This window comes from Molothrus ater, chromosome 4 (genome assembly GCF_012460135.2).
Source record: "Molothrus ater isolate BHLD 08-10-18 breed brown headed cowbird chromosome 4, BPBGC_Mater_1.1, whole genome shotgun sequence".
Classification (NCBI taxonomy): domain Eukaryota; kingdom Metazoa; phylum Chordata; class Aves; order Passeriformes; family Icteridae; genus Molothrus; species Molothrus ater.
The window spans coordinates 3813833-3841767 of NC_050481.2; the positions used below are offsets into that span (position 1 = coordinate 3813833).

The 27935-nt window shown below is 41.6% G+C and overlaps 1 protein-coding gene across 4 annotated transcripts; it reads right to left on the minus strand.

Annotated features, from left to right (window-relative positions):
* Positions 1 to 164: 164 nt before the first annotated feature.
* On the minus strand, positions 165 to 27924 carry LARP1B (La ribonucleoprotein 1B). Of its 4 annotated transcripts, none has more exons than XM_036382864.2 (19): positions 27891 to 27924; positions 19165 to 19226; positions 18388 to 18447; positions 16428 to 16596; positions 14897 to 15040; positions 12652 to 12795; positions 12379 to 12547; positions 8462 to 8606; positions 8088 to 8262; positions 7109 to 7281; positions 6570 to 6941; positions 5576 to 5696; positions 4846 to 5051; positions 4349 to 4455; positions 3719 to 3876; positions 3265 to 3409; positions 2664 to 2773; positions 2319 to 2446; positions 165 to 2112 (listed from the first exon to the last, which is right to left on the minus strand). In XM_036382864.2, the coding sequence occupies exons 1-19, from the start codon at positions 27907 to 27909 to the stop codon at positions 1918 to 1920; spliced, it is 2802 nt and encodes a 933-aa protein (XP_036238757.1). In that variant the 5' UTR covers positions 27910 to 27924; the 3' UTR covers positions 165 to 1917. The 4 variants fall into 4 exon arrangements, with proteins under 4 accessions (XP_036238757.1, XP_036238756.1, XP_036238754.1 ...); XM_036382863.2 differs by lacking the exon at positions 27891 to 27924 and adding an exon at positions 26377 to 26736 and having other exon boundaries at positions 3719 to 3873; XM_036382861.2 differs by lacking the exon at positions 27891 to 27924 and adding an exon at positions 26377 to 26736.
* Positions 27925 to 27935: the final 11 nt, after the last annotated feature.

Below are 27935 nucleotides of genomic sequence, written 5' to 3' on the forward strand. Positions count from 1 at the left end.
AAATAAATCAATATTCTCTGGATTCTTTTGAAGACAGCTGGCTTGCATTCCAAGAAGCACCTCAGTGCAGCAGCAATTCCCATGCAAATCTACAGCCTTCCACTCTTCAAATTGTTTTTCTTCACACTTTTGGAGGGGGGGGAAAAACTTGATATACAACACTGTTAGGGTTTTTTGTTGTTTTTATAAAATTTTTCAAGATATCACAAAATTACACACACTAAAAGCTTAATCTGCACATTTTCCAATGAAAAATTGAAATATCTTAAATTTATTACTCGTATATACAATTTCAATCCAAATTTACATTCGCATTTTCATGGGTAGCAAAAGGCATGGATCAAACACAGGATTGAGATGTGTCACTTGAGCATATTTATAGGATATTTACTTCAAATCTTGGTATGTGTTCATTTAAATTCATTTAGAACAGGCCGCTGACAAAAGGCTGGATTTTGTGCTGAAATGGTAGAAACTGTGGGGAAAGTCACTGCTACCGTCCACTCCTTTCAATGCAAACATCCATCATTTGTTTCAGTGAGATTCACAGCACAATGATTGAAAAATTAACAGATTCATTATAACCTCTGAGAGCTGTTAGTTTAAAGCTCCAGCTATGGCTGTGCAGTCAGTTAAGGCATCTGTGCTAGACATCACTTTGTAACTTTTTTTTTTTTAATTAACTGAAGTAATTCTGCAGTTAACTAACCAAAAGCTGGAATTCCTCTCACCTACTCCAGAAGAGAAGTTAGTCACTTGGTTCTTCTTGAGTCTTTAAAAACAAAGTAGTGAAGTCAATAAGACATGATAGGTTATAAACATCCCCCTCTTTCAGCTACAAAAATGGATTTCTATTTGAGTAACTTACATTCAGTGAAATTGTCTTTAGACCTGTTTGAAATCACTTAGGCTTAGCGAGCACAATTTAAGCAGAACTTCATTCAGATATTGCAAAACAAAGCAAATTAAAATTAAAATTTACAAGGAATACTTCCTTTCCCTCCAAACTAATTATTACTTGAAGTATGGAGAAAAAATAAAATTCAAAATTATGCCTCTCCTGCTAGACTTCATAATCATAAGAGAATTCAAATGAAGACACCTCTCAAGCCCAGAGTATGAATAGTTGGCTATTTTAACAATCTGCACAAACTGTAGATACTGAATGTTAATTTAAGACACTACGAAATCAAAAGCTCAATTTTCCCCTGTACTTTTCTGTTGCTTGAGTTATTAAAGAACCAGCCCTGAAGGAAATACCTGCCAAACTATCCCAGTTATGTCCACTCAAACTCCATACTTAATAAAATACTAACTATGGAGACCCTGAAAAAAATAGAAACTCTATCTTTAAATAGAATCCAGAAATGCAGTTTCATATACAGCTGCATGTTCTCCAATGTGCTTCTGCAGAAAAACATACTTTTTATAGTCAGCCTTGAAAGCAAACCTGTCACATAGATCCCTTCCTTTCCATTTAATATTCTACATATAATGTAATCTTTTTTTTTGCTTTGGTAAAATACAAATAACAGGGAAATATGGGTAAGGAAAGCACAGTAAATAACATGGGTATACATCATACCTTTTTTTTAAGAAATCTGAGCTGAAATGTAAGGCATCCCTCGAAGTATTTTTTGCATATGCAAGGAATGCAGTTCTTTGTAAACAAAAGCTTGAGGAAAGCAATACTGAAGCCAAAGAATCTTCCCTAGCATCCTTCCAATGATCCCATAACCAAGAGCAACTCTCCTAGGGCAAGTGTTTTGGAACTAGATCCTGTAAAAAAGAGCATCCCATCCTTTGTCTTCCCATACATTTTTAATCACGCAGTAGAGACTGCATCGCCTTGAAGATCTCCAGATTAGGGGAGTGATGCCAAAGTTGATTCTCGAGGGCACAAGCTCATCCAAAGTCTTATTTTTCTGGTACATCACTTTCTATAGATTTTGTGGCTTGCACAGTATTCCCAGAGGAAACACTTCCCAGTGCCCTGGACTGACAGGCAGCGGGTTTGGTGGTGGGAAGGGTTTTAGAAGAGTTGGGCTGATGTCTGTGGTGTCCTGAATCCTCACCTGTTCTCCTCCTGCCAGATTCTTCACCAAGAGGAGGCTGAAAAGAAACATGGGCAGCCTGTTAGGTGTTTTGCCATAAAGCCAGGTATTTTTTACCTCTCCAGAAACTTGTAGGGCTGAAAGGATCAGGCTCTTCAAATTTATCATGCTGCCATTTCATGAAATCAAGCACTGCTCTCAGATTACCTTGCAGTGAAAATATTAGTATACCAAATATTATGTAAAATAGGCATTGAAACTTACATCCACCCTGAAGTCCTCCAGTCTCTTAAATTTACTCAGGTATTCTTGCAGTTTGGGGTCAACAGCTGGAGTCTTGTGCTGAGAGTATTTTAGGTAAGCCCAAAATTTTTCCAGTCCATACAGCTGACCTAGTAACAGAAAAAGATAATTTTACTGCTTTACAAAGGTCAAATTTAATTATAAACTTCATTATTCACTGGTAACTATATTTTTAAGAGAACTGAAGATGAAAAGAGTATGAATAAAAGCTGTTCTTGGTTAGTTAACAGGTCAGTGCCAAGGAACTGGGATTATCTTCAACTAATGTTGCCAGAGTGTGAGCAATGACAGGCCTGTGATAATTACCAGCTTCATAGTCCCTCTTTGTTTCTTGTTGGAAATCCTCGAATATTTCTTTCCTGAATTTCTTTTCCAGGCCATAGCTGTAAAATCTGAACAAGCATTCCAAGCCGTACCTGGAACAGAGCAGAGAGGTACAAAAATCCACCTTGTCTCTTTGGCTCAGAGAAACAGAGGTGGGGGACTGGGTGGAAGGAAGGGAATTCTGTCCAAGAACTAAAGGGGAGTGACAATTTCCTTTGTGGTTGTTTTTCTGGTATTTTTGTAAGGCAAGAACCAGTTTGAACAAGTAAAATGAGGTTTAAGAATGTCTTCACCTACAGAAGGAAGAATCTGAGGAGTGTAAGTACAGAACTGACTCGTCATGGTCAACAAGTCACAGGATTTTGTAGAATTCAGAACTGATTACAGGTCAGGAAATGCTGCACAGTCAGCTATTCATCTGCCCAGCACAATTATATACTGATTTTTGCTATTAAAATAACTTATACACCCTGCTATTTTAAAGATTTACAAAAAGTCAGATGCAGTACTAAAAATGTTCACTGCAGATGTATGTAAACTTCACAGTCATTGAAAGGAATGGTAAGGCCTCAGGAAAGAATACCTGTAGTGTTCTTTTGCATCCTCTAGAGCAAGCTGTTTGAATTCTTCATACATTTTCTTGTTGAAGTGATCTCTCAAAAAAAAGGACCAGAAACGAAAAAGTGTGTTCATTTCTTGGGACTGGCCAATTCCCAACCGTTTCCTCTCTGGAAGAAAAAAAGGAAGGGAAGAAGAAAACCACTATTTTAATTTTTCACCAGAATATTTTAAAGTGTCTTGTCTTTAGTAAAAAAAAACCACACCAGATTTTCTGGTAACTTCAGATTTGAGGGTGATTTTTTTGTCAGGGAATGTAAAGTTAAATGGAAAGCAGGGTTCCTAAAACAGAGGCACCAAATAAATTTTCCTTGCCTTTCTCAAGAAAAATTAAGGATGAGGAACAATGGGAAGAAGACTGGTTTTAGACAACACCTGGAAGCTTCTAGAAGTTTTAGGAAGTGCATGGAGCAGCTTACCTGTTAAACACCTCCGCCGGTATTTGTGGTACACCTGCTGAGTAAAGCCATTTTCCTTTAACAGTTCGTGAGATGGGTGCTGGAATTTGGGAAGAGAATTTGGAGTACAGCCATAACCTGCCAGTGGAGCTCCTTCTGAAGGTGAGGCATTAGAACTGCTGGAGAAAAAACCCAACATGTTTGTGCCCTGTAAACAGAGCTTTTCTGCAGAGTCGGTTCTCACCCACCCTGACCCACGCAGGAGCTGAAGTACGGTCACCTGGGGACTGCTGCAGTGCACCTGGGTTTGGGTGCACCTCAGGAAGATCAGATTTTGGGCCAATATGTCAAAAATAAAACAGCTTTGGACAATAATTAAAGATTACTGTCCTGCTTGATTTTAAATGACCGCTGAAGTGAACATCAGTGCCTCAAGTAACATTACTGCTGCTGTGTCGTGGATCAGACAACACTGTGAACACCAATCTGCCTAGCTTGTTTCCAGACAGCTCTGTATTCCATATTTTTGTCTTTCTTGATCATTCTTTTCTTGCTTCTATTGTATTGATAAATTGCCTTTTATAGCCTGCTTCTCCATTAGTAGTGAGAACTACCTGCAAATAAATTTTGAGTAACAGCAACAGCATTTACCTCACAGAGGAAGCTCTTGGCCTGTGGTCTCTGGAATCCATCACCCAACCAACATGGCATTCCAAGGGAGGATTTGTACTGTGGCGAGTTTTTCTTTTTCTTGGAGCCTAAGAAAGTAAATGAAGGATTTATTTCCCTACTTGGACTCCACTCATTGTCTCCCTTTTAAAACAGAGATCTAATCGTTTTCTATTCTGTTATCTAACAAGTTACAAAGTCACAAGACCACAGTTTCATAACCTGAAGATTAGTCTGATGTAACTAATCAAAAGTCTTAAGCACTGCACTTCTTTCAGTAAGGACTTTCAAGGAAGAAGACTCAAAAAGCATTTAATAGAAATAAATAAGTGAATATGATAAATATTTTGGAGTTAAGCAACAGGAGTAGAAGCATTTAGCTTTTTGCCTTTTAATTCTTGTTAAACTGTACACACAAACATGAGTTTTATAGGCTTTTGCTGTTTTGGTTTTATTTTAAAATATGTTTTTCCATTTACCTTTACATCAAAGGATCTTGCTTCTTTAACCACAGGGTAGAACCTGGGTGTTTTGTTGGGATCCTGGAGCCTTGGGGTGCGAGGTGTTCGTGGGATGAAGCCAGGGTGGAAACGGGGGGAATCTGGGACTGCTGTTGGCAGTGATCGAGCCATTCCTGCTGTGGGAAGTGCTTCAGCACTTGGGAAATTACAGGCCAGCTCCTCTGCTAAATATGGAGGCAGGAAGGAGAAAGTGAGGTGGTTTTACTGAGCTACTTTACAGATGCTATTAGCATGTAACCCAGTAAATGTTAATAGTATCACTGGATCAGAAATACCACCAGAGAGAAGATTTGGATGTTGTGACTGCTCAGTAATGGTATGACACAAGTAGTAAATTCTTCTAATCTCATTTCCTTCCATCCCTGCATCCCATAAAAAATGCTGGTTTCTATAAAATGTTTCACAGCTTCGGTTTAACTTTACACGTTGTAAATTCCAAGTCAAACAAAGAGCACCTGGTGCTGGTGGAGAGTGACAACAAAGCAGAACAAGCACCAGCTTCTTGTCATTCAACTGAAGCCACACTACCCATGAACAGTTGGCAATTTGAAAAATTAGCAAAGAAAAAGCCCCCTCAGACTGCTGACTGAACCAAAATTAAAATACTGCACAGGCAGAAAGAGACAAAACTCCTACAGAGTTGCTCTTTATTACAGAGATTCTGAAAAACAAATACTTTCATACTTACCTTTCTGTAACCCTGGAGGTCTTGGAGGAACTTCTTGGGTTGGATCAGCAGTTTCTGGTGCAAGACTAACAAATTCATCCTTATTAATGAGGTTCAGCTTCTTAAAGTTCTCAATCTCTTGCTGAATTAGAGAAAGCAAATTGTAAATGCAAAGCAGGGCAACAGATACCATCCTGAGAGACAGATGCATTTCATGAGGAGAAAATAAGCCAGAACTGATACACAAGTACCCACACACCTATCTCAGGTGGGGCACGTGCATGCTGGGCATGAAAAATCTCATCAAACCATTGTCAAGTCCGTACCCACAACAAAAAAGGAAATATTCTCCTTGCAGTTTGCTATTTCTCACTGCCCTCTTCATGTTTGCTGGTTTTCTTGGTCCATTCTAATCTGTACTCTAAATTCTACCTTTATTTCTTGCTCTTATTCTCAACAACCTTTTCCACCTTTCCCGTCTTGCTTTTGTGCAGACTTTCCACCTTTCCGTCTTGCTTTTGTGCCATTTGTCCATGCAGCTGCTTCCCCCTCTTTGTGCACAGATGAAGCCCCTTTCCCTCACCACTCAGTGTTTAGGGTCATTTCATTCTAACTATTGTTCTAACAAACTACAAGGCCAACAGAACCTTAATATAAAACTATTTTAAAATGACTCCTTCTCATCATCTCATCTCTGACAGATACAGCCCTTCTCCTCTGGGTAAGGGTTTGCAGTTGTTATGAAATAAACTCACAGAACAAGAAAACATTGGAAAACTTGAACCATCTCCAAAATGTTACAAAAAAATATTCATTCAGTGGTTTTGGTCAAGTCTGGTTTTTTGTAAGTCTGGCAAAACTTGGGTTTGCTTTCAACTGTAAAGACAATTCAGCAGACCTGCAAATTACTGGCACTTTGCTGTAGCATTTTACCACTACACAGCAGAAGGCTGAAGTTAATTTGGAAACTGTTTGGACAGGCATGGTTTTCTAGTCAAAAATTGAAGAGAATTACCTTCATCATGGCATCATTTTCACTCTGATCCATCCACAAATCCTGTTCATAGTAGTACAAGCCATCATTAATGACTTTAGCCAGTTCTGATGTAATTTTTGCACGGCACACACGGTTGCCAGCACGGTCTCCACAAGGATGTTTTTTCACAAATGGTGGTGTCTGTGTTACAATTAAAATCTTGTTTACATCCTGATCATCAATTTCATAATCAGAATCACTATCTGACCAATCAGTAAATTTATTTTTCCGACACTGATTTTGTTCCATCTCTTCATCAAACAAAAATTCAAGTTCTTCCTGTTCTTGTTCCTCCTGAGGTTGGGGTGGCTGGTGATGATCTGGTGTTTGATCAGGTACAGGAACAGTTTCCTAAGTTGGAAAAGGTTTTATATTTGAATTGGATAATGATTTTCCAAACTTTATTGCATCCTCAAGCATCACATATGTTAAGATGTTTAAACCTTGGTTTATAGTGTAACCTCAAAGTTGGTTTTGTATTTGTTTATTTAAACATAACAAAAGATTTTGGATTTTACCTTTAGCTTGACAGTGGATGCACGATGCCTCTTCTTCACTTCTATCCAAGGCTCAGAGTCCAAATCAGGCAAACTTGTAGACAGTCCTTTAGACATTGTCTGAAAATTACTTGATTCAGTGTTTTCCTTTGGACTCAGAGGGCTCCCCACTCTTGGAGAACTTGGTGCAGACTCTAGCAGTAGAAAACAGTAGTTCAGTTCCTGTTGTGGATTGCTTTGGTTCTATTTTGTTTGTTTTTCAATTGTTTCACTGGTCTTTCTTTTACCCACAGCCACCATTTTTCTACCTCTCTGGATAATAAACATAACACTGATCAAAGAATTTTTCATTTTTAAGAGACAGCTTTTCCCAGTTCACTCAGCATTTCAGAACCAAATCAATTCTAAGAATTTATTTCCATGGAAAGTTTCTTCATAGCCTGTGAGACATTACGTGTTGTTGAGGAGAAAAAAAAAGAGCAGCATCATTAGGATCATTAGGATCTTGTTTTCTCTGTGTCATTCTCTAACTCTGTGGATGGGTGCCTAACTCCATCTTCATTCTTCCCATTTAATTTCAGCCAACATTTTAGGAAAAGATTCCCTTGCCAAGGGTTGTCAGCAAACAAATGCATCTCCCTATTCAAAATGTGAATGGGTTTCCCATCCAAAACAAGGATGCCCCAAATAAAGAGTGAACTTCCACAAAAATGAAGCAGAGTTTAGGACTAGTTTAAGATTACTATTACTAATTCCACTGTAGGACTGTAGCCCACCATTCTATATCCTGGAGAATGGTCACAGCCATAACACACAAGAGACATTTTTATCTACTTCACATCAGCCATGTGACTTGGCAAGTGCAAGGCTGGCAGGCAGAGCAGCTGAATAAACCATTACCAAAAGTACAACTTCTATTATGAAATCAGTATCATGAGGCAAATTTCCTAAGCTAGACAGACAGCCCTAAACTTATGTCTCTGTAAAATAAATCCTTTACCAGTATGAGAGCCAAAAGTTTGGCCTGGTATGAATTCTGGACAATTGATGAGCTGAGAAAAGTCAGTTGGAGGCAGGTTGCATGGAGGAGGACCTGGAATTGGCCACTTTTCTGGATCAACCCTTTTTCTTAGCTTCTGATGCACAGTTTCAACTTCTGTACTGTCCTTCAGGGCCTGTGTGACAAGCATATTATAACATTAAAAACTATCAAAAAAGGAAAAAAAACCAAGCACCAACTTGGCCACTTAGAGCCTCTTTACAGAATCCTTACCATTACAAACAGAAATTTTTCTTAACTTCATAGCTCTGAAGCTATGGCAGCACAGAATTAACCAAGGAACTTTTCAAACACATCCTTCTGAATGATTTTACCTCCAGAATGAGTGCAGCATTCGTGGTCAGAGCTTGCATCCGACGGAAACTGGCGATCAGTGACACAGGCAAAAATCCTTGTTGGTCCATCTTCCTCCTCAGGAAGAAATCCCTCTCCAAATTTTCTGTGCTGAAATAATACTCACTGCAGAATGAAACACACAAACCTGAGCTTACTCTATGGTCAAAGAAAACCCTAAAGCAGCAACCTAGAGTCCTTGTTAAAGGCTTCCATTAAAAAAAAGCAGAGTATTTTGACATCAACAAAATCATTTTTCAGCAGAAGACCCAGAGAGCAGCAAGGTTAAGACAGATTTATGACTCAGTACAGCACAGAGGGATAAAAATCCAAGCCTTGTGACATTTGTACAACCAAAAACTACTCTCCAGTTTTCCTTCACCCACCCCCTCTCTCATTACTTACATGGACAGAAGGGAACAACACTGTCTTGGCCCCCATTGAGATGAAGGACAAGCACTGCTCACAGTCAGAGCATAACTCATGTCCCACACAGCAGTACCAGTTCATCCTGAACTGAACAATCTTTTATTGTCCCAGTTTCCAGTGCATTGGAAGGCTTAAGTATCCTGAGTGCTGAGGCACAGATGGATACCCTGAACCATCAAGCATGCTTGTGGGAAGATGAGAAAACAAAACCAGTCATGTAGTATTTGGCATGAAACTGTACCAAAAAAAGGCACAAGTTCATGGAGGAAAAAAGCCTTAAAGAATGAATGATGTTGAAGGACAAGGACATTCCAGGAATCTGATAATACCACAGAGACAAGGGACAAACACCAGAAAGACAAATTTTCAACAATGAAGCCGCTCTAGGAAATAATCCGGGTGTCAAGATGTTTTATACTTAGTGAAGACAAAAAGTAAAGAATTCAAATCATGATCTGTCACACAGAGCAAGGGAATGAGAAAAGGTCCTATGGAAAAGAATGGAAAACCCCCTCAATTGACATGACAGCTGAGATCTAGGCCTTTCATAGAGCTTACACAACATAGCATGATTTTGCACAGCACATCCAAGGAAGACTAACTGCTCATCACATTCAGAAAAACACAGGTAGGGAAAGACTTAATGGAAAGCAATTCAAATTGTATGACAAAAATAGAGGCAGCACACAAAAGAAAATGAGAGGGTATTAAAATGCTGAGGAAAAAAGTTGCACATGCAAATGTAAATAAAGATCATTCTACTTTCAAAAAAGAATAAAACAACAAGTCTCCCCACTGAAGCTGGGATCAAGGCCAAAAAGTCTCCAAGAGCAGGGCACTCTGATGCCATCACTGACCCAAGCAGCACCTTGATATCATTTCCTTCTCTAATTTTTTTGTAGCTGAAGAAATTTGAAGGAAAAGCTGGCTCTATGAAACACACAGATCACACACAGAATACTCTGAGCTGGAAGGACCCACAAGGATCCTCGAGTCCAACTCCCAAGTGAATGGCCCATGCAGGGATGGACCCTGAGACCTTGGCAGTAGCAGGACTGTGCTCTGACCAACACTCAGCTCCAAGACAGAATGAATTTAAAGTCTCAATGCTGGACAAGACGGGACAAATGGAAACACTGCTATTAAATCAAAGCAAACAGAGAAGAGAACAAGGCTTTTGGAGAATTAAGCTCTTAATCAGAGCCAAGTATGATCAGTGAAGCAACTGGGCACAAAGAGATAGTTTCTTTCAAAAATATCCTGTCTACTGTTCTGAGCTGCTACGTTATTTTTCCCCTCCCAGTCTAGAAGATAAGCAAGCACAAATGCCATAAACCAACATTTCACTAGTGTTACCTTTACAATCATACAGTAAAGGTAAAATCCTGTAACGATTCACCTAGTTAAAAATTCCACAAGCAGAAATGGACAATGACTGAACTTGACTCAAACTGCCTCACTTGATGTCCATCACTCTAGAAAAAGGAATGTGAAAGACCATTAATGATAAATGAAGACAATGTACAAGTTTGCTCCAAGTAGAGGGACAAACCTAAACGCACACACCCCCTCCAGCTTTTCTCTCCTTCCCTTTCCTCAGAGTCCCTTTCCTTATTCGTGAATTGATGTTTGAACTTTGATTTGTTTATTTTCTAAAGCAAGAAGACTTTTAAATGGAATTCTGCTGCATGTTGCAGAATGAGGAGCTGCTAAGCATTGAAACTTTTCAGGCTGACAACTTCAGCCTGTGGTTAAAAACATAGAAGATATTTTTGTATGCAATCCAAACATTACTCTCTTGTACATGGAGTTGGCTCTTGGGACAAGCACAAATTGCTTGATAGCCATGTGTTTCTTCCTGTAATTACACATCAACTCAGTTGGACAGTGTCTAATATTTTTCCTCTATTATGCAGGTAAACTTTTAAAATTTATTCATCCACTAGGATTCACTCTCACTTCTTTAATATATCCTGATTTATCTTGGACTCCAGTAGGAACTCTGAGACATAATGATTTTGTGTACCTTTACTCTGTATATATTTCCTTCTTTGGCATAGTCACTTTCATATTTTATAACTAAATTATGAAAAGCAGGCAAAGCCTCCCCAATTTAGAGGCTAATAACAGGTAACTGAAGAATAAAGTCTGTTTCCCATCATTATTAATGTGATAAAAGAAGGAAATAAATAAAAAAAACTTTTTTGTTTTTTGTCTAGGGAGAATAAAACTAGTGAAGTTCTGGTCTAAATCTGCTCAGGAATCTCCCTCTCATGGAAAGCAAACTCCATAACCAAAAGCCTTAGGAGTTCACACCAGGCAAGCAACCAATGGCCGTGGTTACCCAGCCATGCCAAATCTTCTGCCAACACCTGCCCAACCTCTCGGTGCCAAAAGGGAATACCAATATAACCAAAGTCAGATGTGACCAGTGCTGTAACTGACATTTTTCTCAGCAGAGGGGACATCATCATGTCCTACCTTAGCAGGTCTGGATTCTACACTGCATGCCCAGAAATCTGGCCAACAGTGGAGTGGCTGTGATCCTCCCCCACTTGTCTGAGGACAGTGAAGGCCGAATATCCTGACATGGGGGTACATGTCCACTGTCAGGTCTCATAGGGGCCTGGCAGCAAGAGCAAAAAAAGACTGCAATAGAAGTTTTGAAGTTGATAGCCACATGTCAGATACTTTCTGCCCTTTAAAGAGGCTTTTTCTCTTCCTTTTTGCGTCAACTGTAACAAAAGAAGCGAGAATAAAATAAGCAAGTTGCTGTACGGAACACGAGGGCAATCAAAAACCACCACAGAGGCATTGCAGAGAAATGCAAGTACAGAGGATGAAATATCTGCCAGTGGTGGAAACTGTCTCTTTAAAATGAACTAGTGCTTTCCAGGCCCTTTTAGACTTGTCTCCTGGTGATAATCAGTCTTCCAGATGGTTTCTCATTGCCTAATGGTATACACGAGAAAGTAAACATTTCAGATTATTGAAAAATCAAGTATCATTGCAAAACTTCTCTCTCTCTCAGTTACACGTTTCAGGTGAAACACACTGAAAACATCAAACTAACGAGACTTCTCAAAGTGAAATTGAGAGCAAATAGGGGGAAACATCACCCAAGAAGAGCTTTACAGGCAAACAGACCAACAGTACTCAAAAGCACAAGCTCAGAGACATCCATATCTCAATTACATGACAACATAAAGAGGGCTGTGTACCATAAATCAAGCAGTTATACGAGTTAGAGCCAGACTACAGCACAAGATGTAGAAACAGCTTCTTAAAACTCCTCCTCATTACTCAAGATTTTCCACCCACCAGTGAATAAATTCGAGCTGACACTAGTAATGGTCAAAGTTAACCCAAAGTGCCTTAATCTTCAATTTGACATGGATAGTAAGGATTCAACACTGTTTGAAATGAGTACTTTTATCAAGAATATTTATACATTAAGCAATCTACTTACATCTGGTGTTTGATATATTCCTTGAGAAGTGCTTCATCCACAGAATACATCTGCACTCCTGTTCCGTCACCATAGTAATAAATCACACCAGGGTTAAGCTCAGGCTGAAACACTTGGTCAATTCCTTCACCATACAGCTCTTGGTAACCAACTGAATAGTCAAAGTTCACTTCAACACAAAAGAGAACATAAAACAACAACATCAGAAAACGAAAACAACATTAGAACCACAGTTTTGAAAGTTTTTGCCAGCTATCTGTTGGATTAGCATACTGCTGGGGTTTCCTCTGCCTCGTCCTCTTCCTCTGCTCCTGCCCCTTCCTCTGCCTCTGGAGAAGCCTCGGACGCTGCCGCCCTCGCTCCTCACGCTGCACACCTCGTCATGGTCCTCCCTCTTGTCTCTGTCACGGCGCCAACCTTCAGGAGAACAAGAAAACACAAAATAAATACCTGCAGTCCCAATGAAACATCCTGGTTGCTCCAAGTCCACGCCAGCCATGGTCCTTCATGGCACCAGAGTTCTCAGTCTGAGCCCAGGCAACACACAGCCTCTGCCACGCTGAGGTTTCAGAAATTCTGAAACCTCAGAAGCTGCAGGAGAGGAGCAGGAAAGGTGTGCCAGCCCTGCCAGAGGGTGAGGCAGGCAGGAGGGCTCAGCAGCAAGGAGGTAATGGATGGACAGGCAGTCAATGCCAAATGCTTCTGAAGCAGCTGGATGCCAGGGTAGCAGTTATTGGATTTTTGGGGTTTGGATTGAAGGCACTTGAGACAATATTTCATGTTCAGACTTATTATTTCTTATCAGTAAAACAGTCTCACAACCACGAGTTCAGCAGCTTTTCATTAGAAGGCACAAAATGGCCAACAATCTCTTGTTACAAGGGCTTTTAAGACTAAACTATCCAATTAAGAACTGACACCCAGATTATTTTCCCATTAAACCCAATAACTGTTCCCGACAGAGTCCCCAATGCCAACTTTTCTGCCCAATTACAAAATGCTACCCAAACTCATGAAGAAGAAGGAAGAAGAAGCATGAAGAAGAAACCCAGGATGACACCCTGTGCCCTCTATCCACAACCCACTAAAAATCCCCAAACCTAAATTTCTCACCAAGTGATACACTTACACTGCTCTCTATAATCTACTTCACACTTTTGTGGATTTTAGTCTATCTTGAAGTCTGGAAACTTTCTCCATGGATGGGTGTCAAAGTCAGTGCTTCCCTAGGGGGTCAGGCCACTCCAGAGCAGACAGAGAAATATTCCCAGTGCCCTGGGTCTCCACAGGTGGACACCCTGGTGCCAGCTCAGAGGTCACAGTACCCATGAGCAGCTCAGGGATGGAAGGAATGATCACAACAGCCCAGTCTCCTCCTGTGGACAACTCCCACCACTACTGGAATGAGATGGGGATCTCAGAATTGCAGAATGGCTTGGGTTGGAAGGACTCTTAAAGAACAACTGGTTCCAGCCACCCCTGCCATGGGCAGGGACACCTTCCACTAGACCAGGCTGCTCAGAGCTTCATTCAGCCTGCCCTTGAACACTTCCAGGGATGGGGCATCCACAGCTTCTCTGGGTAACCCTACTGGATCAAAGTGAGAGCTGCTAAATTTAACAAAGGACTGACTAGAGATATGCACTAAAAATTGTAATAAAAATCTTGTTTTAGCAACGACTCTTAGTGAACCCTACACATGTATGCTCATACACTCAACCCTGTCAAATAAGGCTCTGAATTTACAGAGAATATAATCTGTAATAATATTACAGAGAATATAATCTGCATGTGTGTGGCTTTCAGTCATATGACCATCCTAATAAAAAACTGCTGAAGGAAGTACTGAACACTGGTAAAAATCCTCCCCCCACCCCATCCATCCTTCAGACACCCAGATCTAACTCTTACATCCACGTTCCTAAAATTACTTCATAAATTCCATATCAGTAACATCCAGAACTCATTATAATGAGCAAACATTCAAACTGGGAATGTATACTGCAATTTTTAAACTTAAACCAACAAACTTCCACTCAGCCTACGATTTCTGCCACCTCACCAGCTGTGTTCCCAGCACCTGAGGACCAGAAGCAGCACCAGTTGTGGTGTTGGTACAGCTTTTTGCATAGCTGTACTGAGAAATAGGTCAGGGAGCTGAGGGACTCGGTCCAGCTCAAAGGAAAAAACAACATCAGCAGAACTGCCAAAGCAGAGTTCAAAGTGTAGCTCCACAAGCAGCTGCTCTGGTAGCAACAAGCTGTGGGAATAGCAGCAGAGCAGGACTGAGCAGACACCTTCTGAGGCTTTTTTCCAAACTTTCTGCATTGTAAAATTGTGGGATGAGATGGTGTAGGGCGCCATGAAGAGGAATATAATACAATAATTCTATTCCTGCTGGTCACTGGCAAATATAAACACCAGGTTTTACCTAAGTTTCGACACCAACTGCCAGCTCATGTGATATTACACTTTATTTGCCACCAACAGCAAGACCCAGAGAGTGAGAAGCACTTACTTCTTGCCTCATTCCTTCTGTTGTTATGAGGTATTAACTTGTTTGTTTCCAGCACAAATCTGGAGCTCGTTCGAGAGCCTGCTCTGTCTTGACTGTCTGACCTCACATCGTCCAAGTGCAGCGGCACCCATTTCTGCTTGTTACCTTGAAAAGTTAATATATTACTCTTTATTGTACTAATACTTGAAGTTTCAGCTCCTGAAAAGACTCCATAGAATTTTCCTTGTAAAGCTAGCAACAGTTAAATTTCGAATTTTAAAAAGCGGGAGAAGCTTAACATGGAAATTTTAAGATATTACAAATGACTAAATAATAAATGCAGTAAACAAGAATTTCAAAAAACTGAAATGAAACCTCACCTAAGCTTCAAATATAAGAAATAAAGGCAAACATTTTATTTAATGGCTTTTCAGATGCTCCATGATCAAGAATTTACAGCTATGTCAGTGTTAAATACAGACAGTCAATTCCTTGCTATATAATTTCACAACCTGTATATGAAACTTTGAGATTAAAATAAAACATATAAAATTAACCACCACAATAAAGATTTCAATTACAAATCATACAAATTTTCCTGAGAATTTCGCTGTGGTACTGTACTTTCACTTCAAGATATTCAAAGTTCATTCACATGCATCAAAGCTTTATTTTGTTCCACTAGCAAAGCTGTATTTTGTTTTATTTGCAGGCTGGCCTAAAGTATCCATTAACAATGTATTTAACTACAATATTGATTGGTATTGTGGGGTCCATTCTTTTGTGGGTAAGAAATATAAGCAAGTACATAAAATGTCTTCTCTGCACTGGGTCAGGGGAAGAGAAAAACATGTTTTACCTGTGGAATGCTTTGCTTTAGATTTCCACTTAGACTGAAAAAATTTAGAGCAGTATAGGTTTTTTTAATATATCTATGTATATAGAAAGATTAATAAATCTGAACAGCAAAGGTCTTTAGGATCTGGAAAAACATGAGCAGGGAAGCAAGACAAAAAAGCAGCTGATCCTGAAACTCTTTCTGCTGTTCCTCCAGCCTATTCCAATCTCCTGACCAAAGGAGGTTTGCTTCCCAATCTGAGTGTAAGAGATTGGATCAAAAGGAAGCAAATAATCTGGTTTTGTTTTCAAATGATCCAGCTAATAGAGCATGAAAATGGAAGTGCTGGTGTATATGCAGTAACACACACACACACATTTTAAGTTAAATTAACACAGTGCTACCTATCAAGGGAAAAAAAGATATCAGAGACAGAAATGGCTTGTACAGCCATGATAAAATCTTCCAGAAGTCCTCAGAGCTCCAAGGACCATCAGCAGAGCGTGAGCTGCTTTTCCCCAAGAAATCTGACTGAACAGAAGGCTCCAAACCCTGAGGGAGGCAGCCTGGCTGAGGCTTCCATGCAGACCCCAATATATTCAGTATTCACCCAGCAAATGCACATCATGAGAAGTTTTATTGAGTCACTCAACTGGAATCAATGCAGCTGTATCAACAGTGCCTTACTGCATTATACACAGTGCCTAAACTCACCTTTTTTCCTTTGGTTATTAGTTTGAGCTTCATCTTCACTAGTGTTATCTGCTGGACCATCTGGCTTTGCCTCAGGATTGTCCTTGATTCCATTATTGCTTTTTTGATCAGATTTCTCCTCCTTTTCTCTTCTATTTGTTGGCTTCTTACTATGACTTCCAGTCTTACACTGTAAGAGACACAGGTAATTATTTCTGGCAGTACAGCTGCTGATAGCAGGAGCTGCACATTTCCTTCAGCTATTAAAATTCTTTTTTTATTACCTCTTCTCAGCCTCTTCAGCAGGGTGAGCTTTAAGAATTGTCATGTTTTGTAATGTCCCTTTATAAACAGTTTTATTTTCTGCTAACATTGCAAGAGCATAAAATGAATTTTTAGATTAAGAAAGTTTTTGGTTTTTACAGAAGCGAGCACAACAATCATGACTTCAGACGTGAAAGTTTATTTTATAGGGAAGAAAGAAAGAAATATTCTCACTAGGATCTACTGCTCAGAGTTATTATCTTTAAAAAGCTGGGCTCAGAGAATCCTGGGAGGGAGGAAGGGGATTTTGCCCCACTCTGGTGAGACCCCACCTGCAGTGCTGCCTCCAGCTCTGGGGTCCCCAACAGGAAAATATGGACCTGCTGGAGAGAGTCCAGGAGAGGCCAAGGATGATGAGAGAGCTGAAACTCCCCTCCCATGAAGACAAGCTGAGAGCTGGGATTGCTCAGCCTGGAGAAAAGAAGGCTTCAGGGAGACCTTTAATGCTTAAAGGGGGATCACAAAATGGCGACAGACTTTTTAGCAGGGCCTGTAGCAATAGGACAAGGGGGAATGGCTTTAAAATAAAAGAGTTTCAGACAAGGTATAGGAAGAAATTTGTCACAGTGAGAGTGGTGAAACATTGGCACAGGTTGCCCAGAGAGGTGGTTGGATGTCCCTGGGACATCTGGGAAACATTCAAAGCCATGCTGGATGAAGCTCACTTGATCAAGTGGAAGATGTCCCTTCCACTTGGGCTGGGGGGCTGGACTAAAGACCTTTAAAGGTCCCTTCCAACCCAAACCATTCTATGATCAGATATAAATTTTTACCTGCAACATGAGAAGCTTTGCAGACATTTCTGCTAAAGAGAAAGAATTTTACTACGTTGTGGAGACAGCTTTGAACCTGCTGGAATACATACAGTAGATACTGCAGTACTGTGCTCTAATTAATTTGAACACAAAGCCTTTCCCTAGACAAATAAACTAAGTTTAACTACAAACTGAATGTTATTTTGTTTTACAGACACTACATGAATTTGGACCCTTTCAACTATAAAATGCATGTGGTTGAACCCAGATGTTGTGGTTTTCCTATCCAAGAACACAGTAAAAGCACCACAGGGATGCTGCTGCAGAGTTACAGCACCGTGAAATGGCACCTCACCATTTGCAATAATCTGTGCTCTCTTCTTGTTTTAAATAGCATCAGAGAGGTCTAAAATACATTATGCACTTATCACTTGAGATAAAGAGAAAGGAGGATAATTTGACAGAACAGATGTTAGCTTAAAAGCCAGAAGAGGAAAAATATATCAGAGGAATAAGATAACTAAGAATAACTAAATTGTGTTCAGACAATGGGCACTAAGCACTCTGAGCCACAAGAGAGGGCAGCATGTTCACAACTCCAAAGGCCTTTTCATCTGTGCATAAACAGATGAAAACAGCAGAAAAGGTAAAGGAAACTTTTTTAACAGTGGAGTTAAAAAATAAGGCACTATTTAATGCACATGTCCGTGGCACACCACTAACAAATTCCAGTACAGTGCAGACAGGTAGCACACACCAGTATCCTGAATTACTGACAAAACTTCTACTGAAACCCTACAACACCCAAAGCACATCCTGGGGGGGGACAGTATGAAACAGATAAGCCAATGTGGTTAAAAAAAATAATAATAATAATCCTGAGGATTACAAAGGACACTTACTTCATTGCTTGCTATTTCGCTTGGGGTCGGCCAGCTTGTGATATCGCCCAAATCATCAGCCTGAAAAAGTGACAAACAGTTTATATTCCTTCCTTGGCACAGCCCTTTTTAACACAGGAAAGATGTCAGTCATGGCTCAGAGAGCCAGATTAACCCCTGGAGCAGAGCTGTCAAAAGTAGCAATTTTTAAAAAAACAAGTAATACAACAGAAAACAAACACACAACTTTTGAAAGAGTTTTGAGCTCACATCAGCCAATTGTCAGATTAAATGTTGTCCTACACATGTGTGATTAAAAGGTGTCTACTGCTCAAGGCTTTCAGTTTTTGGAAAAACTTGACAGCTATTTACCAGCCTAAAAGGGGTGGCTGTACAAAATTTTAGGAACTTAATGTTTCAATAAAAGGATTGGGTGTCTCCTGTTGTAATGGTAAGTTTATGCACATAAAGGACACTCATCACATAAGATGCAAAGGGGATTTCCAAAACCAACCTAGCATCCTTTGTGCTCAAGGGATGCTGTTTCTTTGCAGCCCCTTCACATTTTTATGCAATCCCACTGATTGTTTAAACAATAATGCCTTTCTTTATCCTTCATCCATACACCAATTTAGCAACTCTCCTAATTTTAATTTCCTTTTTTTTTTATTCCTCTCTGTTTTCAAAATTGTCTATTAGCAAGGCATAACATAACACTTCTGGTTGGAGCTCCAAAATACCTTCTATCTTTTTATTAGAGCAGTATCAGCTATTTATCATACAGGCAAAAATACAAACCTTGCTGCTTTTTCTTGTCCTGGGTTTTCCTGCTTTTATCACTTTAGTGGAATTTTGTAGCTCTGAAAAGGAAGAAAAACATTTTCAGGTGAAGAATTAATCTGCACTTCAAATGAGTAAGGCAGGTGTGTATTAACAACTCTGCCATGCTCTATCATACTACACCAAAGTGTTTCTGAGGGCTGTCAAAGTCAATGAACCTTTTTTTAGTGAATAAAGTCACTCATAGTACATGACACTGAAAACTCACATTCATAATAAGGGCAAATCCTCTTGCAAACCAGGTGTACAAGATACTGCCTTACTCTGTATTTATGCATTTTCTCTACAAATTTTCTACTATTTTTTTCAACTAAGAAGTTCAAGGCTATGTCAAAATGCTGGTATTTTAACCTAACAATTGGCTAGGAAAATCCCTGATACACATTTTATAAGCCCTCCTATTAAAAGCTATATTTATAGGGCAGAATGAATGAAATATATAATTATGCAAGCAAGGGGGAAAAACCATGAAAACAATGATATATTCCCAAATTCCTAGTAATTTTCTAAGTAATTACTCAGATGCCAAATAAAGTTTAGCCATATAGCTCAAAATCAAGCCAAAGTAAAAACAAAACAAAACAAACAAACACCAAAGGAAAATATGCAAAGAGAAAAATACTGCTTTGTTAAAGCCTAAACATTATAATAATGATCCCATCTGGTCTCCTGAGCAAGAGGAAACCATCTCTTAATTTCTTCAATGCTCTCCCAGTGCATGTCTTCCCACAGAGATGGGAGTCACAGGCATTCCTTGAAACCTCCCATTCGGTGTTTTATTGCAAGACAAGCTTGAAACGCTGAACGTGTGTGAAATCACAAGTGGATTATTTTATACGGGGATAACATCACCTCCTCAGCCCTTATCTCTTTCACATCCAGTGACTAATCTCCCTTATCAGCGCTCCACACTGGGAACCCCACCCTTGTGCCCCAGTGACTCTGGAAAGCCTCTCTGTCTGCTTCCTGGAATACACTGTGAACGTTACAAGCACAAACTAATGCTTACTCCACATTCCAGCCTCAATTTTAATATCATTTATTGCCATATCAATGAAGAATTTCATGGATGTGCTTCCTACAACTTGGACATCTCACCAGACACGAATCCAGTGAATCCTGACCACCATTTGCCAGCAGGTTTTTGCCTCTCTTACAGATCTGCTTTTTAAAACAAAGACAAAACACACATCTCAATTAACTTCAGGCTGAGAGCTTTAAGAAACACACAGTGACCGTGTAATCCTAATTTTCACTTGCCACTCAGTAGTAAACTAATTACCCTTTTACAAAACAAGACAAACAACTGCAGGGGTGGAGCAGCAAACAAATTTGTAATTCTCTCCAGGAGAGCTGCCAATTAGCCATGCAGGTAAACTGAGTGGCCACAGCGTGGCTGTAAACACACATCCCAGTCCAATTACCTGACTGAAGCCCTTTTTCCACCTGACAGCACTTTTACTTCAATTGCTGCTGAAGGACTGCTCTGCCAGAACTGCTGCTCTGTGTGTCAGCAGGGCGTAGCGAGGCACCCAGAAGTGCAAGGCTCATTGTTGCTGCACTCTCTTAGTCATGGGATATAATTTATTCCAGGTGGCAGGAAAAGCTATCTGAATGGAGCAGAATGAGACCCAACTCGTTTGAAGGAATCTCTCTTATCTGAATGGAGTAATCCAAGATTTGGAAGATGCATTTGCAAGCTAAACAAAAAGAAAATATTGGGCAATGCAGTGCCTGGTGGATAATGCCCTTTTGGAACTTGAGATCTCATCTCACTCTGTGCTTCCCCACCTCCACAAAGTTCCTTGTCCTCCCAAAAAAGCCATGCTGAAAACCAAATTTACCAACAGGTCCTTCCTGGCCAGCTTTCTGGGGCTTATCACGTGGGAGCTGGACTTCAGTGTGAAGCGTGAAAGGGAAGATAAAGGGGAAGGAAAAACAAGAAGGAGGGTGGGAGAGTAAAAGAACATAACATGAGATCACTGAAAGGTTTTAGCCAGCTCACACCTGTTCTGCTGTCATAAACAGCCACAAAACACCTGAAAAAGCATCTGGACACAGGCAAAACACGTGTTCAGATAAAAGCCCCCTGCTTAACATCACCCTGGGGCTTGGTTTTAATATCCCATAGCAGCATTGAGTACCCCAAAATGGCATCTTTAGTCCAAACAATTCACTATTTCACGTGTTAATTCCAACACAACTGCATTAAAATGGTTTATTCTGTGGTATGATACAAGGAATCTGTTAATAAGTGGTGTGCTGTGCTGATGAAAGAATTCACTGCTCCTTCAATGATTTTACTCGCTGGGTTTCAGAGCTTTGAGGGTGTGAGAGAAAGAAATAAATTATGAATTTTAATTGCCAGTGACCATCTTTCAATCACTGAACTCCATCCAGTAGAGATGGCATTCAGATGAAAACAGAAATCAGCCTCCAGAGCCACTTTTATTATGGTTCTTCCAAGTTTCCCAACAGACCACATCCTACCAGGAGGCAGTTCCTGCAGAAAGACAAGGCTGTACAAGCATGCCATGAACAGCACGTCAAGATAAATGGAACAACAGGTCTGGAAAATGAAAAAGATGAATTTTGGAACCACCAAAACTGCAGCAATCCTCAGGGACAACAGCAACAGAGAAGGAAAAGCAGACTGGGTGGCTGAGGAGCAAAGTTTGTCCATAAGATCTCTCACCAAACTACCCCTGATCACAACCACAATAGGGTCACAAGACAACAGGATCACAAGTGAAGACTTCAGAAAGGATGGTTTGAAGCCCTGCAAATAAATAGCCAGCAAGTAATTTTTTCTGATGGACAAGTAATTTTTTTCTGATGGAAAGGGAAGATGATACTGCCAATTTCTTCTAAAAGCAAAGTCTATTAATATAGGTGGAATGCATTCTAATTTTTGATAGAAACACTGTTTATGCTGTGAGGCTTTCTAGACAATGCTCAGGTTTTATTTTTACTTGGACTGCACGTGTGTTCCCTTTTGTGAAGGGACAGCACCCCATAAATACCAGAAGTGCTTCAGGGAGCAGATAAAATCACCCAGCTCTTCAAAACTTAATTGGAGCCTGTGTGTTGAACTTGAACAATATTTTTCTTTCAATGCTCAGTTTGAAACTAGACAGTATATTCCATTTTTAAACAAGGTAGGCTATGCTTATATCTATTGTTTTAACAGATGAATTATTGCAATGTAACAAAAATTATCCCTTGGAGAATATCATTAATTAAAATCCACAGCATGGATTAGAGCAGAGATTCAGCAAAAGAATAATAATAATAAAAAAAATCCTAATTACCATTCTAACATTCTGCCCTACAGGAGTTCTAGCATTTTACAGCAAAAACTACATTAGATTGTCAATCTCCACAATATTTGAACAATTAACCAAGGCAGTGAGTTATGACACCTGCATCCTTCCACCTATTTATGCTCAAAACCCACCAATTTTTCAATACAACAAGTAATAGGGGGGGAAATCCCCAATCCATGATTGATTCACTATGATGCTATTTATTTTCTTTAAATTTAATTTCTCAGTTCCTTTTTTTTTTTCTTAGCTTCTTCATAGAAAACTACTGTGACTCGATTTCTACCAAAGTTTTCATGGTTAAATGTAGCACATGCCATAGCACAGGGAGGTGGGTTTCAGTTTCATAACAGGTCTCCAGTTTAGAAACAAAAACCCCAGACAAAAAACAGACAAAAACCAGCCATACAAAATTACACACGCTGTTATGTACAACTAAAATACAGGCAGCAGCTTTGCATTGATAACATTTTTAATCCCTTTAGGGTTTGAAAAATTGTCAATGCTGAAACTTCTAATAATGCTTTGAATAATTCTAGACAGCTATTAAAACTGCTATTAAAACACTCCATGAATTCATAAGAACTAATGAGAACACCTGACTTAAATACACCCAAAAGATTTGATAATCAGATAATTTATGAATTTACTCATCTAAGGTTTGCTGTTGATAGCAACAGTGTATCTTCATTAAACTGTACCTTCATAGCCAGTTTTACTATCAGGCTAAAGCAAATTGATTTACACAACAGCACTACAGAGAAATGGTTCTGCTACCAAAATATCAAACAGATAAAATGTACTCTTTGATACCCCAAAAGAAACACAATAAGAACAAAATAAAGGAATGAACTGTGCACTTATTTCAATTAACTATATCATTCAAGCACACACTAATAGGCAAACCCACTTCAACCACTTCAGCAGCACAAGTATTTTGCTTCACTGAATATTTTCATGAATTTCATTAACAACTTTTGAATAATCATCTAAAAAGTCATTAGAGACCCACATCATCTATACAAATCACATGAAGACTTGAGAACTTGTCATTCAGATTCCCTTTTTGCAACCTCACAAAAAGGACAGTGCTGATGAAACAGAAGGTTTCATCAGATGAAGAGGTGGGAAAATTTTGAAATAAAATCATTTCAGCCACTAGATCCTGGGTGATTTTTTTTATGTGGAGGATGGCAAACTAACAGTTTCAACTAAAGAAGTGAGGACTTACTGCAATACATTGGCTTGGCACTACAAGGGGAGGGAGGACATCTCAGAAACACCTTTCATCACTTGGCAGCCTCTGTTGAAGCTCACTCCCCATCCAACCACCATCACCAGGATTGGAATCGTGGAATCACCAAGGATGGAAAAGATCTCCAAGATCATCAAGTCCAGCCTTTGACCAAACACCACCTTGTCAACTAAACCCTGGCGTTGGGTGATTTCTTGAACCCCTCCAGGGACTGGCACTCCACACCTCCCTGGGCTGTGTGTTTCAAAGCTTAACCACTCTCTCAGGGAAACAATTCTTCCTGGACTAGAGAGAAGCCTATTAATTTCATGAGCAATTTTATACCTGATATGAGTCTTTCCTCACAAGTTAAAAGCAGACGGGGATGTAAAAGTACCTTCTGAAGTTATTCTGCTTAAAAGCAAAGTTTAATGCAACTCTTGGTCAGAAACACTGAACTGTGGTAACAAACACACCATGAAAAGCTCAGGTATGTTTGCATTGGGTGTTTGGTTTACTGCAATGACTAAAACCCACTAAGGTATCTGAGAAAAAAATATAATCTAGTTACAACACTTGGACCAAATTCCTCAGCCAAAATTTTACATTTTCTTGGTAGGATCAGGTGACATTAACAGCTTGTTTCATAACAAGAGGCAGGTTTGCCTCTATCATAAACCAATCCCATGCTAAATTGAAAGTCCAAAGATGACAGGCTGGAGCCAATTTTCTCAAGTCTGTAACTATCACTGAACATACCGTAGGTGCACGTCTCAGGAAACTTTTAACAAATTACACCAGGATCAACAAGTCTAGCAGGATCCAGTCCCTGCTTTGATGTGAGATCCTGGTACATTTTATTATCCTCTTTACGGATACTTCTACATTCCATCCCAGGAGTATTTCTGCTCATCCACTTATTATTTCACATGACTAATTTCCATACTACAACATTCATCAGGGCCTAGTGTGACAGATTTTGCTTTGCCAACGTGCAATTAGTTTCTTCAAAATACATCCCTTGTTGCGGGTGGAGGCACATGGCAATTTCTTCCTTCAAACAGCCAGGAAGGATCAGCTGCTTTGCCTTTTACAAGGGTAGGAATGGTGGTGGCTTCCTCACTGTGCTTTTGGAGGTGGCCAAACCAAAACACACCCTGCTGGTGTGTGTTCTTCACCAGTGCCACTGCCAGCAACGCTGACTCCCTTATTTGCTCAGTTACACACCTGGCCGCTGAAAATTATGTTCTAGTACAACTCCTCAGCTTAATTATTAATTCCATAAATGGCAGGCACAACTTCTTGCAGGAGAAAAACAATATAAAGCTCTCTAAAATCACGAAATGAAGCAGACAATGCACACAGTGCACTGCTTGCTGCCTCCTCCTTCCTTCAACAGCTATTTGTGTGTTTTATCTTTGCTGGGAAAGCAAACTTTACCGAGGTGAAGCACTCAAGGTGCTAACACAACAAAAGCAGCTTTCCCACTGCTTCTGATGCAGCACTGTTGCTCTTGCTGCCACAGCAAGGCAAACGAGTGACAAGTCCCCTTTCATGCATGAAGCAGACCACAAGCCTCTGCCCAGACAGCTGGATTTTGGAAGCTGGGCACAAACAGGTACTTAGGAGAGCGTCAGTACACCTAAACAAAACAGCAGATAATAAAGATGGCTATATAGATGTTGCCAAAAGTTCTGCTCTTCAGCCAAGTAAGAGATTTTGTGGTCTCCGTTTGTATGACCTGTATACTTGAAACTGTAAATTACATATTTCTCTTTGTCAAGGAACTACGTGTTTAATTCAAGGATAAAAGTGACTGTGAGATCACAAAAAAGGTTTGTCAGGTGCCCTCGGGAGCAAGCGCTGAGATTGAAGTTCTCGGGAAGCGCTGGTTGAAGTATTTATTTTGAGGTCAGCAGTTTACTTGCAGCCAAGAACAATACTCCAAGAAGCTCCAAACTTCTAGGAAGTCTTTGCTAGCCTAAGCACAAAGCCTGGCAATTTCAATTTAGGTCCTTGACGACCAGCTTTGTAAAGCCATGTCAGCGTGGTGCCCATAAAGCAGCTTTATCTTCATGTAGTGATTTACGGCCAGGAAATTATCCCGCGGCTCGTCTCCCTATGTAAACACACCAAATCCCACCAGCGAGCGCACTGTCTGCCTTGGCCAGTGCTTAGAGCCTCCGCAGCCCCATCCTGCAAACCAAACCCAGCTAACGGATCCTTCCCAGGGCCTTGCTGCACAAGCAGCCAAAAAGGAGCTGCGGCAAAGCGGCGTTTCTGAAGGAGCCTGAACGAGGCGAGTGGGCGAGCAGCGCTCCCTGCGAGCGCCAGGGGCCGGCCGGAGGTCACCGCCGGCCCGGGCTGGCCGCTCGCAAGCCCCGGGACCTGCGGCCAGCCCGGCGCTGCCGTCCCCGGCCGCGTCCCCCGCCCCGAGCGCTGCCTGCCGTGCCCATGTATGTCAAACCCGGCCGCGCCGCGCCGCGCACGGGCCCGGCTCGGCGGCCGCCGGCGAACACGCGCTTTTCCTTCCTAAAAACGCCAAAAAAAACCCCAAAACCAAACCCGCCCCGGTGCCATCGAGGCGCCGCGCACACGCTCCCGGCCCCGCACCTGGTTCCTGCGCTGCGAGGCGCCCGTCCGGCCCCGCGGGCGGGGAAGGGCTGTCCCGCCGGGCTCTGCGCCGCGTCCACGCGTTCTCCTTGGGCGCCGGGGCTTCCCTGCTCCGGCCGCCCTCCTCCGCCGCCTCCTCCCCGCGGGGCGAGCCGGGCTCGGGCTGCCGGGGCTCCTGGGCCGCCCCCCAGCCCCGCCGCTCCGACACCTGCGCCGCGGACATGCCCGGCCGTGCGCCCGCCGGAGGGGCCGCAGCCGGGGCGGCCGAGGCGAGGAGCCCGCGGCGGGGGAAGGGGAACCCGCCTCCTCTCCTCGCCGCCCCGCCCCGGAGCCGCTGCCAGCGGCCCCCGGCCCGGCCGAGCGCCGCCGGCTCCCTGCTGCCGCGGGGGGCGACGCGCCGAGCGAGGGACAGCGACAGCGACCGCGACCCGCCGGGGCCGCCGCCGCCGCCTGCGGAGGGACGGGCGGCGCTCCGGGCGCGCTGCCTCGGCCGCCCCGGCCCCGCCTGCGCGGGGGAGGGACCCGGGGCTCTCCCGTGCGCCGTGACCTCACGCGGCCGGGAGGCTTTTGCAGGCCCGCTCGGACATTTCGGCTCCGCAGGCCTCGGCCGCACCTGCACGGCGAGAGGAGGGTCTGGGTAATGCGGGCAGGAGGATGGGAGCGTCTCGTTGGCGAGAAGGGGGCTCCGCGGGGCGCAGCCTCGAGAACACGCTCAAAAGGCGCAGGAGAACGTACTTGAGGTCCCAGCAGCGAGGGAATCCCGTATCATTTAAGCATTCCAACAGAGAGGTAGCTCTGCCATCACACCATCGCTCCTCTGCCAACAATCCCCCAGAAAATCATCTCACGGTAGCACATACACTTGTTCCACACTCACCCATACTCCGGTCGCAGGATGAGGAAAGCCACCACAGCACATTAATCACTCCTTTCCCTCCTTGCCAGTCCCTAGTGCTCCCACAATTCTCCTTGATTACACCTCAAGACACCTGCTCCTCTCCCCTTTTTTTCATTCATCTCTCAGCTGTGTTTCTTACAAAACGCCTTCCAAAAACTAACACCTTTCACTTCCAACGCTTCTTAGTGAACTAAGCAAATTCTCAAATAGGTTTCTATAAATCTAGTCAAATATTTTTGAGGTAGTGTCACAAAACACAAATTTGCTGGGTTTTGCAGCACTAAAATATGTTCTGTTCAGGGTAATGCTGTTTTCTGCTCTAATGAGATCATTTGGAGTTTTGCCCCTTCATCAGAAAAAAAAAAAAAAAGGAAATCCACTACAAATCAACCAAAACCTCAACCAATTCCCACCACAGCTGGCACTTCAGGCACTGAAACATTTTTAGGATTATTCTGGAACTGTGTGTCCAGTAGTAGCAGATCAGTCCCAGGCTAGCTGGGACTTCAGGAATTCTACAGCTCAGGAACTTAGAGCAGGAAAAAAGCAGGAAACTAATTAGGGGCTAATTACTTGGGGGGCAAAAAAGCACTAATTTTGATCAGTTATATGGTACCTGAGAAGTTTTTGAGCATACTCGCTTTGCTAGCTCTGTAGGATT